Source organism: Cyprinodon variegatus, unplaced genomic scaffold (genome assembly GCF_000732505.1).
Source record: "Cyprinodon variegatus isolate N-32 unplaced genomic scaffold, C_variegatus-1.0 Scaffold902, whole genome shotgun sequence".
Taxonomy (NCBI): Eukaryota; Metazoa; Chordata; class Actinopteri; order Cyprinodontiformes; family Cyprinodontidae; genus Cyprinodon; species Cyprinodon variegatus.
The window spans coordinates 162012-174218 of record NW_015151355.1 but is presented as its reverse complement, the minus strand read 5'-3'; the positions used below and the strand labels follow the sequence as shown (position 1 = coordinate 174218).

Sequence of the window (12207 nt, the reverse complement as noted above, 5' to 3'; positions counted from 1 at the left end):
GTTTTATTTTGAAGAATTCAATGCCTTTTAAGACTTTTTAAGGACCCGCGGGAACCCTGATAAAATTCTCACAGGAGACATGAGAGTCTGTTTCTCATTGAGTGAAAGGAAGACATCTAGATTTAAATCTTAGATGGAGGTTCTTTTCATTTTATGATCGGAATAAATACTGTATTTTCCAGACTATAGAGCAGAAAATGATTTGAAAACACTGGAAATGCACATATATAAGCCGCACCGGACTAAAAGCCGCTGATATCTACTGAACTTGATGACTGCCTTTTTAGAGGAATGGGCCAGTATCTGGTATTGCACGCCAACAATAAGCCCATTATTAAGAGGTGGAGCTGGCATTTTCAATTGAGAAAGCTGGATGGGAAGAGAAATGTATTCAAACTTGGAAAACAAGGTCTAGTGGTTTGTTTTTTAATTTTAGCTTTCTGGAAGGATATCTACTGAACTGTCTCCCACCAAACGTGTTGGGAGAGCTCTACATATAGCCCCTGGAGCATGGAAGAAGATGAATGCTAGCTCCTGTTAGCTTGTTGGCCCATCTTTCAGTAGACGCTCTTACTGCTCGCAGCAGTAAGAGCGTCTACTGAAAGATGGGGCCTCTTAGGCTCTTTATTTCAGCTCTGCAGCTGTTGAGTCCAGTCTCTTTCGGCAGCTTTAATGCGGCAAATAAATATCAAAATGTGTGAATTTGGGACATTTCTTCTCCGTCGGTCCTGCTGCTAGCATGTTCTTGTGCTAAATGAAAATTAGCCCCTTATTCTTTTATTTCCAACTTTAACTTCACCCTCTGTCGGTTCGCTAAAATCCACAGAAAAGCTGCACCTTCTTATAAGCTGCATGCTTCAAAGCGCGGGAAAAAAGTAGCGGCTAATAGTCTGGAAAATACGGTAATAACATTTCATTTATGGAAGCTGCAGCCAATTATTATCATCTTCTAAACACATTAACTGTACAGACAGTAGAGAAAGGTAAGATCTTATCAGACAGCCAAACTCTACTCCACACACGTCTTATTTTTTTTGCAGATCATCTGTTTGAAGTTTGAAAAGATGGTGGCCACATGATCATAAAGCTCTTTATACGTCTGAGCAATAACACCCTGCTCCTGTGGAACCTCGCTCTGCATTTTTCATCAGCACAGGAGACGAGGAGAACTGGTAGTAATTATCGGAGGGAGAAAACGACGGACAATGCTGGGAAGGAGAGAACGCTGTTATGCAAGATTCCCCCTATAAGCTTAGCTTTGATCCCGGGTGAAAACACAAAAGAAGAAGGGAAGGGTGAAGGAGAGTACAGGAGGGAGGGACAGGATGATTGCTTTGATGAGGAGCAGATATTTGGCCCCAAGAGTTTCTCAAGACTCAACCGCTAAACCCACTCATTCAAAACCTTTGTCTCTGGTGGTCTGCAGCATATTTTCCTTGTTTGTGTCTTGCTGCAATATTGTTTAAACTGAACCAGGAGGTCTGTTTGTTTCACATCCTTCCTCTTTCACCTTGTATGTTTGCTTCCTTCCCTCTTTGTTTATCCGACCCCCCACCCAGACAAACCAGAAACCAAACATGTCATTTTCCACTACATCTTTCTCTCACCCTCTCGCTGCGGATGGATCCAGTGACCTCATCGTCATTGAGGTGTCGCTTAAACTTTGGGGGCATGTTGTCTTCAGGTTGCTCCTCCCGTTCTGGCTCCCTCTGTAGGGCAGGAGGAGAAGATAGTCAGTTTGAATCAGGTTATCTATCATTACAGATAACTGATGTATTTTTAATATATGAGGTTCTGATGAAAACCAATGAGACAATAAACAAAGGACTACCACTAAAAACTATACTATTATTAAAAAGCAGAGCCAGGACCTCACCGGGGGAGTCCAAGGCTCTTGGATAGGATTAGCTTCTGGGTAATCTATAAGGCTATGTCCACATAGCACCCTGAAGTGACCCAAATCCCATTTTTTTGCCCATATCCAATCTGTATCTGATCTTTTCATGACAGTCTGAACGACACAGATCTGATTTTTTTCAATGCGACCCGAGCCACTTGGCTCTGTGGTCCTGAATCCGATAAGAATCTGATCGTTTCAAATGGGACCTGTCTCTGAACGGACAGTTCACATTCATACGACCTTTTGATCCCTTGCATCCCCCTTACAAATGGAGTCTCCCCCTGTCCCTCACTGACGTCTAGAAGCACTAGATCTATATCCAGCCATTCAGCAAAGGTCCTGCTACATGGCTGTACATCTTATCTTGGCATTTGACCAATTAGAGGAGCCCTTTAATGATATATTACCTACTGGAAATTAAGTTGGAAAAAAAGTTAACAAGTCAAGAAAAAAAAGGTAAAAAGCTAATTGAAAAGTTAAAAAGTAAAGTTAATAAGCCTAGTAAAAAATTATATTTAAGTTTATAAACTAAAAAATGTCAGTGCCAGTATCGGCATTAATGCCTCTAAGGTTATGTTGGACCAAAGAAAAACGTGTTTCGTTTCATGAATTTCTTATAGAAGCACTTTTGTTATTTTTCTTAATATATTCGGGCTACTTGGTGTTTCTTGTTATTACATTGACATTCATTTTTACCATCAACATATCCATATTTTTTTTATGTTACAAAGGTAATAAGGTCTTGTCCTGGATACCAATAACACTATTGGATTGAAATGGTGATTTTCAAAATATTTCACTATATACTTCGCTATAAAGGGTGAATATGCAACAAAGGTCACTATTCAGTGGCTTGCTGCGCAGAAGCGGGAAGAAAAACAAGTATGGCGGACGATAGTGAGGAGAGAGTCTTTATCTACATCCAACTGCATTGTCAGTTTATGGCGCTATGCTTACCGCACCGTCACGTCACTGCTGGAACATTTCAGGAGTGAGTTGTTACCATATTTGGGCAAAAATGGCCACTCCCAGACTCTGTGATCGCGATGAAAATTATTTTTTTTGTTTTTTTTACAGATTAACGCTCAATTCATTAATCATAGCAAACGTATTAGTTTTGTGTATAAATATTGATTCATTGATTATTCCTTGCTGACCGGACTTCTCCTTTAAGGCCTGCTACACTCCTGAACTTAGGGCCCTATAATTTCCGCAATCACGGAATCGCGGACGGAATCGCGGAATTGGCAAATTAACGTGGAATCTAGAGTAAATGCGGAATTTCTACATTTGAAATGAAATTCTGTTTTTGTGTGGGAGAAGAACATACATCGGGGGGAGATGCACACCAGGGGATGCAAATCTGGGCGACACAACCCCTCCCACTCCGTCATTTCCGCTCACCCTCCCCCATCAAAACATTGAAAAAATGGCGAAGCGGCTCTCCGCAGCTCCGCTTTCGGCAAAAAAGTTGAGAAACACGATGCTAAGCCCTGAGTACAGAGCCGAGCAGTTCCCTCGTGACTTTTACGTGTCGGGTGAACTATTGTTTGGCAAGTTTTGTCAATATTCCATTGATTGGAAGCGCAAAAATACATACATAAAAACGGAAAAAACGCAATTTGGGAAAAAATAAAACGGATTTTATAGGGCCCTATGAACTGAGATGATTCATCTGTTTATTCTCATCTAAAGAAATCGATCTGCACATCTTTATAATGATTTTTAATATTCATATTCCTGCAAATTGGACTTTAACATTTACTGGATATTAAAAGGAAATGTCATCATGCTTTTGGGAATAACAATTCTATGGTGTGTGGATCTGGAAAACATGCTGTTCTTCCAGAAACACATCTTTGAATCTGTGTTTGGGTGTTATGTTCTCCAGAGAGGGGAGAAAAAAAAAACAGAAACACTCAAACACATCTCAATAAAATGCCTCTGTGACACTGAGCTAAATAACATATGACCCAAGCGGAACAGTCATTTTCTGAAGGGGGGGGATTCATGATCTTATTCACCACCCCATTCCTCACTGCGACAATAAGACTTGTACCATTGATTCCGGTTAAGTCTGATACTTTCTCAACGTCCGTTTCTGGCGTTGCGTTTGGAGGAAAAAAACAGCCTTTCCCAAGCCAAGAGAGCAGAGGGGAGGAGAAGCAGCGGACAGATCTGAAGAAAGTGAAGAAACACAGAAAGAAACAGCAGACTGATCTAAAGGAAGACTTCCAGGAAACAAACACAACATTTCTGCTACTTTAGAAGCTACAACCCATGAAAAATAGTTGAGACTTTATGTTAGAACGTAAAATGTCCTGAAAGATATTCTCTGCAATAGAAAAGTTCATCATCAGACTGGCTAAAACTGGTTTGTTATTTATACTCTGGAATATTGATGACTGTGAAGTGGTGCTATAGATCGCAGCTTTCATTAATACGAAAGAGAGAATAGCATTTTGTAATTTAAAATTACATTTTTACATAACATTTCTAAACAGTTATGAAATTCTGGACATTTGAGTGAAAATCACTGCAAACAGACAGGTTATACTAGCCTTATTCTATATTAATAAACAACAATGGAACAGTTGGCTTTTGGCTTCGACTTTTCAAATCCAGACAGATTAACTTTATACCTTTATTGTATTTTTTTGTTTGTTTGTTTGATTTTTTAGCTATAAAAATACCTTTCCATGGCTTTATTTGGAAACTGAACCTGTTTTGATCACCCCCAGTCTAAGTACCATTTATTTAGTTTTAAATCGCTAGACAAAAGCCCACCCAAATAAAGTGGGCTTTTTTTGATTTTCAAACAAGTTTAGCAACCGAAAGTAAAATAAAAAAGTCAAATAAAAAAAATAACTATCATTTTTTATAGAGGGTCATTTATAAAACTGCGTAAGGGAGAGCATCTAGAAACATTCCCTTTATTATTGTCATTTTAAATTGTTTTTTTAATTTATCCTCCATACTAAAAGTTGGAGCTGTATCTGTATTTTTCCACTGTAAATTTCTTTGCTTTTTTTTTTTTTGGAAAGTAGTCAATAAATTTCAAATATACTTTAAAGAGTCTGTAAATTGTCCTCAAATGTGAGTGTGTGTGTTTTTGCATCGTGGTTTTTTCTGTGTTGCTCAGCAACGGCCTGGCATCCTGTCCAGCGTATATTTACCCTGCCTTTCACCAAAACACTGATGAAGAAAGGCATTGACCCCATTGCCCTGGTGAGAAAACATTATTAAACAAGAACGGATTTGAAATAGAAGCATTTTGTAGGAAATGTAGTAATCTTGATAAGCACTGCTCCATATGATGAAAACCTTATGTTCTCACCTTGCTATGGAATAATGTAATATGAATTCTGACTAAAACTAACCCAGATTCTCTGCACTACCCTGGCTCGGTTCATAATGATGTTTTAGCTATCAACATAGCTTTAGGATCTCAGTCACCAAGATCCATATTAGGCATTACTGTAAAGAAGACAGAAAGTCCATATAGGTCAACTGATATATAATGGGTACGGAAAATATTCAGACCCCTTTACATTTTTCACTGCAGCCATTTGCTAAAATCAATAAAGTTCATTTTATTTCTCATGAATGTGAACTCAGTACCCCATCTTGACAGAAAAAAACAAATGTAGAAATTCTTGCAAATAAAAAAAGAAAAAGAAAACTGAAATATCAAATGGTCATAAGTATTCAGACCCTTTGCTGTGACACTCATAGGCTACGTTCACACTGCGGGCCTTGATGCTCAATTCCGATTTTTTGGTGAAATCAGATTTATTTTTTTGCATCGCCATTCATATTTCCAAATATATGCGACTTTTATGTGATCTCCTGTGTGAACTGCATCCATACAACACAAGTGTCCCGCATGCGCAGTAGAGGACACAATGATGTTACAGGCCAGCGTGCTCTGTGTTTACGGAAGTAAACATGGATGGGAGTGCCGGAGCGCATCTAGCGATCTTTCCCAACTATAAAACACAATCTTTTCAAGATGGTTAAACATAAATACAGCTCTCTGCATCATCGGTAGCCAGGGTTGTTGTTTTTCTTGCTGCTTCTTCTTAGCAAGACGCAGAATAGTGAACTTTGTCGGGTATTAATGACGTTCAGGTTGGATGAATGCGACCTGGCCGTTCAGACACAGGTCGCATTTGAAAAGATCAGATCCAGGTCGCATATGGGCAAAGAAAATTGGATTTGGATCACTTCAGGCTGCTGTGTAAACGTAGTCATATTTAACTCACATGCTGTCCATTTCTTCAGATCCTTCTGCTCCTTCAACAGAGTCCAGGTGTGTTTGATTAAACTGATTGAACTTGATTAAGAAAGGAACACACCTGTCTATATAAGCCCTTCCAGCTCACAGTGCCTGCCAGAACAAACCAGAATCAGGAGGTGGAAGGATCTGCCCAAGGAGCTCAGAGACAGAATATTGGCAAGGCACAAATCAGGCCAAGGTTACAAAAGAATTTCTGCAGCCCTCAAGGTTCCTAAGAGCACAGTGGCCTCCATAATCCTTAAATGGAAGAAGTTTGGGACGACCAAAACTCTTCCTAGACCTGGTCGTCCAGCCAAACTGAACAATCTTGGGAGAGGAGCCTTGGTGAGAGAGGTAAAGAAGACTCCAGTGATCACTGTGATTGAGCTCCAGAGATGCAGTGGGAAGATGGGAGAAAGTTCCACAAAGTCAACTATCACTGCAGTGCTCCACCAGTCAGGGCTTTATGGCAGAGTGGCCAAACAGAAGCCTCTCCTCAGTGCAGGACGAATGAAAGCCTGCTTAGAGTTTGCCAAAACACACAAAAAGGACTCCCAGACTATGAGAAAAAAAAAAGATTATCTGGTCTGATGAGACCAAGATTAAAACTTTTTGGGGTTAATTCTAAGCTGTAAGTGTGGAGAAAACCAGGTACTGCTCATAAACTGCTCAATACAATCCCAACAGTGGAGTAACCACTTAGGAAAAGGGAAGTAGGGCTAAAATAAATACATTACTAATAAAATACAATTTAAAACACAACAGACAACCCAGAAATGACGTAGAGAAGCAGCTGCAAGTGTCTGTGAACGACGATGATATAATTGTTCTGAAGGATGAAAGTGAAATTAGTCTGTTCAGTTGGAGAATATTTTGGTGAGCGTTCCAGTCACGAGCAGCAGCAGATTGAAAAGAAGCAAGTAGTGGTTTTAGGAATAAGTGATTGTAGATGAAGTGAGGACTGCATGTTGTAAGAGAGGCTTTGGCTGCAGTAGGTGACCTAATTAAAGTGGTGAGCGGCCCAGAAGGGTCCTGTAAATGAAGATGAACCAGTGAATTTTGCGTCGATTGTGAAGGGAGGGCCAGTTGACAGATGAATACAGACGCAGTGGTGTGTATTCAAAGGAGCATTTATGGCAAACCTGATGGTGGAATGGTAAAGACTGTCAAGCATCATGCTATGGGGGTGTTTATTAGCTGCAGGGACAGGACCACTGGTTGCAATTGACGGAAAGATGAGTGTGGCCGAATACAGAGATATCCTGGAAGAAAACCTCTTCCAGGGTAGCTCAGGACCTCAGAATGGGCTGAAGGTTCACCTTATAACAAGACAATGACCCTAAGCACACAGCTAAAATAACAAAGGTGTGGCTTGGGGAAAAACTCTGTGACCATTCATTACTGGCCCAACCAGAGCCCTAATCTGAACCCAAGGGAGCATCTCTGGAGAGACCTCAAAATGGCCGTCCATCAACGCTCTCCATCCGACCTGAAAACATGGAGAGGATCAGCAAAGAAGAAGATCCCCAAATCCAGACGTATGGCTGTACGAGCTCAAAAGGTTGCTTCTACTCAATATTATACTATTTCAGTTTTTCTTTGTTAATAAATTTGCAAAAATGTCTACATTTTTTTATTTTTTTCTGTAAAGATGGGGTGCTGAGTGCACATTAATGAGAAATTAAATTAACTTTATAGATTATAGCAAATGCGTGCAATGAAACAAAGAGTGAATCATTTAAAGGGGTGTGAATACTTTCTGTACCCACAGTATTTTAAGGATAAATGGCTGGTTTACATCACCTGCATTATATTGATGCCTATGATAGAAGATCAGCTCTACTTTAGATTAATGGAAACATTAGTTCATTATTGTTGATTTTTAGGGATGTAAAAAAAAGTTTTTTAGAGAGAAGTTTCTATAAAGATTGAATAATTTGATACTGAAATGATCCTACATCCAAGCATTATTTTTATTTATTTTTTTCGGTGCTCATTTATTGCAGTTTGTTTATTATTATTTATCAATACTTTTTTTGTTTTTCTTTTCTTAGTTCCAACCGTTAGTTATTTTTCGTGAAGTTTCTATGGAAACCCCTCTTTCATACGATGATGATACAGTATAGTGATTATTTCTATCTGCGCAAACAGAAACAGATTTATCTGTCGTTTCACCCATTACAACTTTAGCATTTCACTAAGCTAATTGTTTGCTACCCTCAAAAAAACACCCAGAAGTGTAATTTTCTACAACATGTTACTCGTTAAATATATTTACAGCATCAAGTATCGTATAAACTATCCAGCTACAGAGCAGGCCAATAAATATACAATAAATCCAGATAAAGAAGGCCCTTTCTATGCTAGGCTAAGCTAAGCTAGGCTAGGCTAATGATGCCGACGTCACCAGGTACCTACCTGCTGTTTGATCGAAGATCCGCTGAAAAACCTTCCTCCACAGAGAGACTCTGCTATCAGACCAGAGATTTCACTGCTTAATCGGTCTTACAGATCGGTGGGATTCATTTTACCGGCTGTCCTAAACCATGAGACATCGTAATCATTGTGGATGCTAGCGATGCTCATCCTCTGTCTCTTTCCACCGCCTCAATCAGCTGACCAGGCGGGCAGGAAGTTGGTAGAAACAGCTGGATCAGGAGAGACAACAACTGTGCAAATCTTCTCAGGGTAAGATGTCTGTAATATTTATTTATGAACACTTATTAGTAGACGATAAGGACATAATTAATTATTTGTATTAGTTATCAAAAGTAACACTGAATAGCTTAAAGTAATCTGTACTGATAAAATAAAAGCAAAATTATGAATTAATGTTCACAATGATGGTGTTTATGTCGGTATTAAAAACCTAGAGGACATATTCTTAATAATAATAATAATAATAAACATATATAAACATATTGCCAGACTTCAGGTTTAATTGACGTGACTAGAGGGCGGCCATCTTGGATCAGACCGCAGTTCAGACAGCTGCTGTCAGAAAGAATAGGAGGCAGCTCAGATCTCATTTCAATCACACACAAAACGATTCAGAGATAATATTACAATAATCTCTTGCATGTCACAACCCCTTAAAAGAGCAAAACAAATTCTAAAATATGAATATATATTATATATGACACACATTAACTGATTAAAGAACACATTTTTACATATGCATAAATAATGATAAAGACATAGTTTAAAAAAAGGTTTGACACAGGTCTTGACAATGACAAAAAATACATACAAATTAACATAAAAATAATTTTAAAAACAAAATAACTTTACTCTCTTTTGTAAATGACACTACAACAAATTTTCCTCCATACTCATTATCAAAGAGCAATCCTTAAAAGTGCTGAATCATAATAATATACAACCAAATATATAAAACAAAATTGAAAATTACCTTTATATTTATATTATTATAAATATTGCACATATTTATTTAGATAAAAACTATTGAAACTATTGTTTAAAGATATATGCAAAGTTATATATTTTGCAATTAAATATTAATATGATAAATGCAAAGTTTTATATTATTATACTATAAGATTATGTTTTTATATTATTTTATATTATATATTTATATAGTATATTATTATTATTCAGTATTTTTAAGGATTGATTTTTAATAATGAGTATTATGATCTTTAGAGGAAACTTTGTTGTAATGTGGTTTACAAAAGAGAGTAAAGTTAATATTTAGTTTTCTTATTAATTTTATGTTCATTTTTATTGTTTTGTCATTGTCAAGACCTGTGTAAAAACTCTTTTTCAAACTATGTTTTTATTATCATTATTTATGCAAATGTGAACATTTGTTCTTTAATCAATTAAAGTGTGTCATATATAATATATATTTTAGGATTTGTTTTGGTCTTTTCAGGGGTTTTGACATGTAAGAGATTATTGTAATATTATCTCTGACTCGTCTTTCATGGGATTAAGGTGAGATCTAAGGCGCCTCCTATTCATTCTGACAGCAGCTGTCTGAACTGTGGTCTGATCCAAGATGGCCGCCCTCTAGGCACGTCGGCCAGCGTCCAATTAGGCGTCTACGTATGGTCTATGTTTAATCCTCTTGCCTGCGCTCCTCGCCTGTAGGGGCAGCAGAGCGTCTGGTGGACCACAACCAACAACAAAAAAAACACACGAAGAAGAGCAAAGTTTGAACGTGTGTGCCGCTGGATAGTTTCTTCTCGCTCTCTTGTAAGTCGGTGTTTATGTTGACGTTTAATGCGTAATTTAATTTTGCTTGTGTGCCTGCTGTCAACAAGTGACAATATTTGTATTTGTTTCCTTCCTCTGCAGCTTCCTTTAGCCTTAAACGGGAGATGCAGGCTGCAGCGGCCCCGCGGCTCCGTCCTCTTTTCGGCGGAGCTCTGTCAGCGGTCCTCCCTTCCAACATCACGGACATCAGCGAGCTGAGGGAAATCCCGGACAACCAGGAGGTGTTTGCCCATCCTCACACCGACCAGAGCCTGATCGTGGAGCTGCTGGAGTATCAGGGTCAGGTGGCCGACCAGGACGCAGCTAGGTTCCACTTTGAGGACATAGCGGGCAGCAATAAAGCTCAGGGGCCAGGGGCCTTTGTAGTGGGGAACGCTGAGGCCATAGCGAAAGGCAGCGTGTCTCTGTTGGAGTGCAGCAGCGCCTGGATGCTGAGAGGGACCCAAAGTGTGTCCAAGTTCAACGAAGAGGCGAGGAACACGGTCAGCATTCACCTGGGCCTCTTCCGGCTGCCGCAGTTCTCCACAGACATCCTGATGACGTTTAACGACCCGCTGAGCATCAGCCCGGACAGCAGCAGCAGCATGACGTCAGACAGCAGCAGCAGAGGCGGTGCAGAGGAGGCCCGCAGGGAGCCCTGGACCGAGGAGGACTTCCAGCGCGCTCTGCTGACTCTCACTTTACACAATCCTGGGCTGTTTGGCTAAAACATTCACTTAATGCAACAGATTATTCATTATGTGGTCAGATGGATTATTCATACATGTTATTGCAAGAATACTTTAACATGAAACACTGATCTGTATCTGGCGGACATTAAAACAAGCTCAGGTTTCTTATGTAGACTTTAACAGAACTGACATGCAGAATTTATTTTATTCATGTGAAAATGTTTGAGAGTCAATTAATGTAAATATAAAACATTTAAAACAAGTTTGTCTCCATCAGAGCGTCTCAAATATGGGCTACTGTTTGTAAAGTTTGGGAGTCAAATATTTTTATGGTTCTTTAGCGTGTTTTAAGAAAAATAAGTTCCCACCCCAAGTCATATTTTCACTGCCTTATTCATTCATTTTTAAAAAGCTTACTTTGAAAATACATATTTAGTTTGCAAATTAAATAATTATTTTGTGAAATAAATGTTTAGCTCCACATCAAACATTTAGTTTATTAAATAAATAGTTATCTCCAAATTAAACATTTAACAAACTAAATATTCAGCTAGCACCAAGCTGGCAGAATATTTAGTTTGGAACAAAATATTTTACAATCTTAATATTTGTTAAATATCTTGCTCCAAACTAAATATTTACTTTATTGGATAAATATTTAGCTCCATACTAAATATTTAGTGAATAATTTATAATTTGTCCATATTCCTGGGTTGAGAATTAGGCATATTTATTATTTAAATCATCCAGTGACAATAACTCTCCATTATGTCTCACTGCTGTTCTGGGTGCTAACAACATTTTCGAGGAGCTTCTTCATCAGTATCAGATTTATATTCCCACAATCTGTCCTTAAAACAGCCAAACCCATTTGATAAAACCTTTTAATCATGGGCATAGGTGTGCATAGGGACCATAAGGACATGTACTTGTACTTGTCGTCTCCCGCTTTATCCAGCGTGTCCTGGGTCGTCCCCTGGGCCTCCTCCCGGTGGGACGTGCCTGGAACACCTCCTGAGGGAGGCGTCCAGGGGGCATCCGAAGAAGATGTCCGAGCCACCTCAACTGACTCCTCTCGATGTGGAGGAGCAGCAGCTCTACTCTGAGCCTCTCCCGAA

At 39.0% G+C, this 12207-nt stretch overlaps 2 protein-coding genes across 3 annotated transcripts in view; one reads left to right on the top strand and one right to left on the bottom strand.

Annotated features, from left to right (window-relative positions):
• The window catches only part of vamp4 (vesicle associated membrane protein 4), a 22644-nt gene extending 13828 nt beyond the window's left edge, over positions 1-8816 (bottom strand). Inside the window, exons 1-3 of one of the 2 annotated variants that reach the window (XM_015398002.1) lie at positions 8598-8808; positions 3960-4078; positions 1608-1709 (exon numbers count right to left, since the gene is read on the bottom strand). In XM_015398002.1, coding sequence (XP_015253488.1) covers positions 1608-1709; positions 3960-3962 — 105 coding nt within the window. In that variant the 5' untranslated portion in view covers positions 3963-4078; positions 8598-8808. Of the gene's footprint in view, positions 1-1607; positions 1710-3959; positions 4079-8597 lie in introns of both variants that reach the window. The other variant, XM_015398003.1, reaches the window with a different exon arrangement.
• A 1498-nt stretch (positions 8817-10314) lies between these two features.
• On the top strand, positions 10315-11176 carry rangrf (RAN guanine nucleotide release factor). The gene is made up of 2 exons (XM_015397986.1): positions 10315-10397; positions 10500-11176. The coding sequence occupies exon 2, from the start codon at positions 10523-10525 to the stop codon at positions 11123-11125; it is 603 nt and encodes a 200-aa protein (XP_015253472.1). The 5' UTR covers positions 10315-10397; positions 10500-10522; the 3' UTR covers positions 11126-11176.
• Positions 11177-12207: the final 1031 nt, after the last annotated feature.

Coding starts and splice junctions, on each gene's coding strand:
- rangrf (XM_015397986.1), top strand. CDS start 10,523: ATGCAGGCTGCAGCGGCCCCGCGGCTCCGTCCTCTTTTCGGCGGAGCT.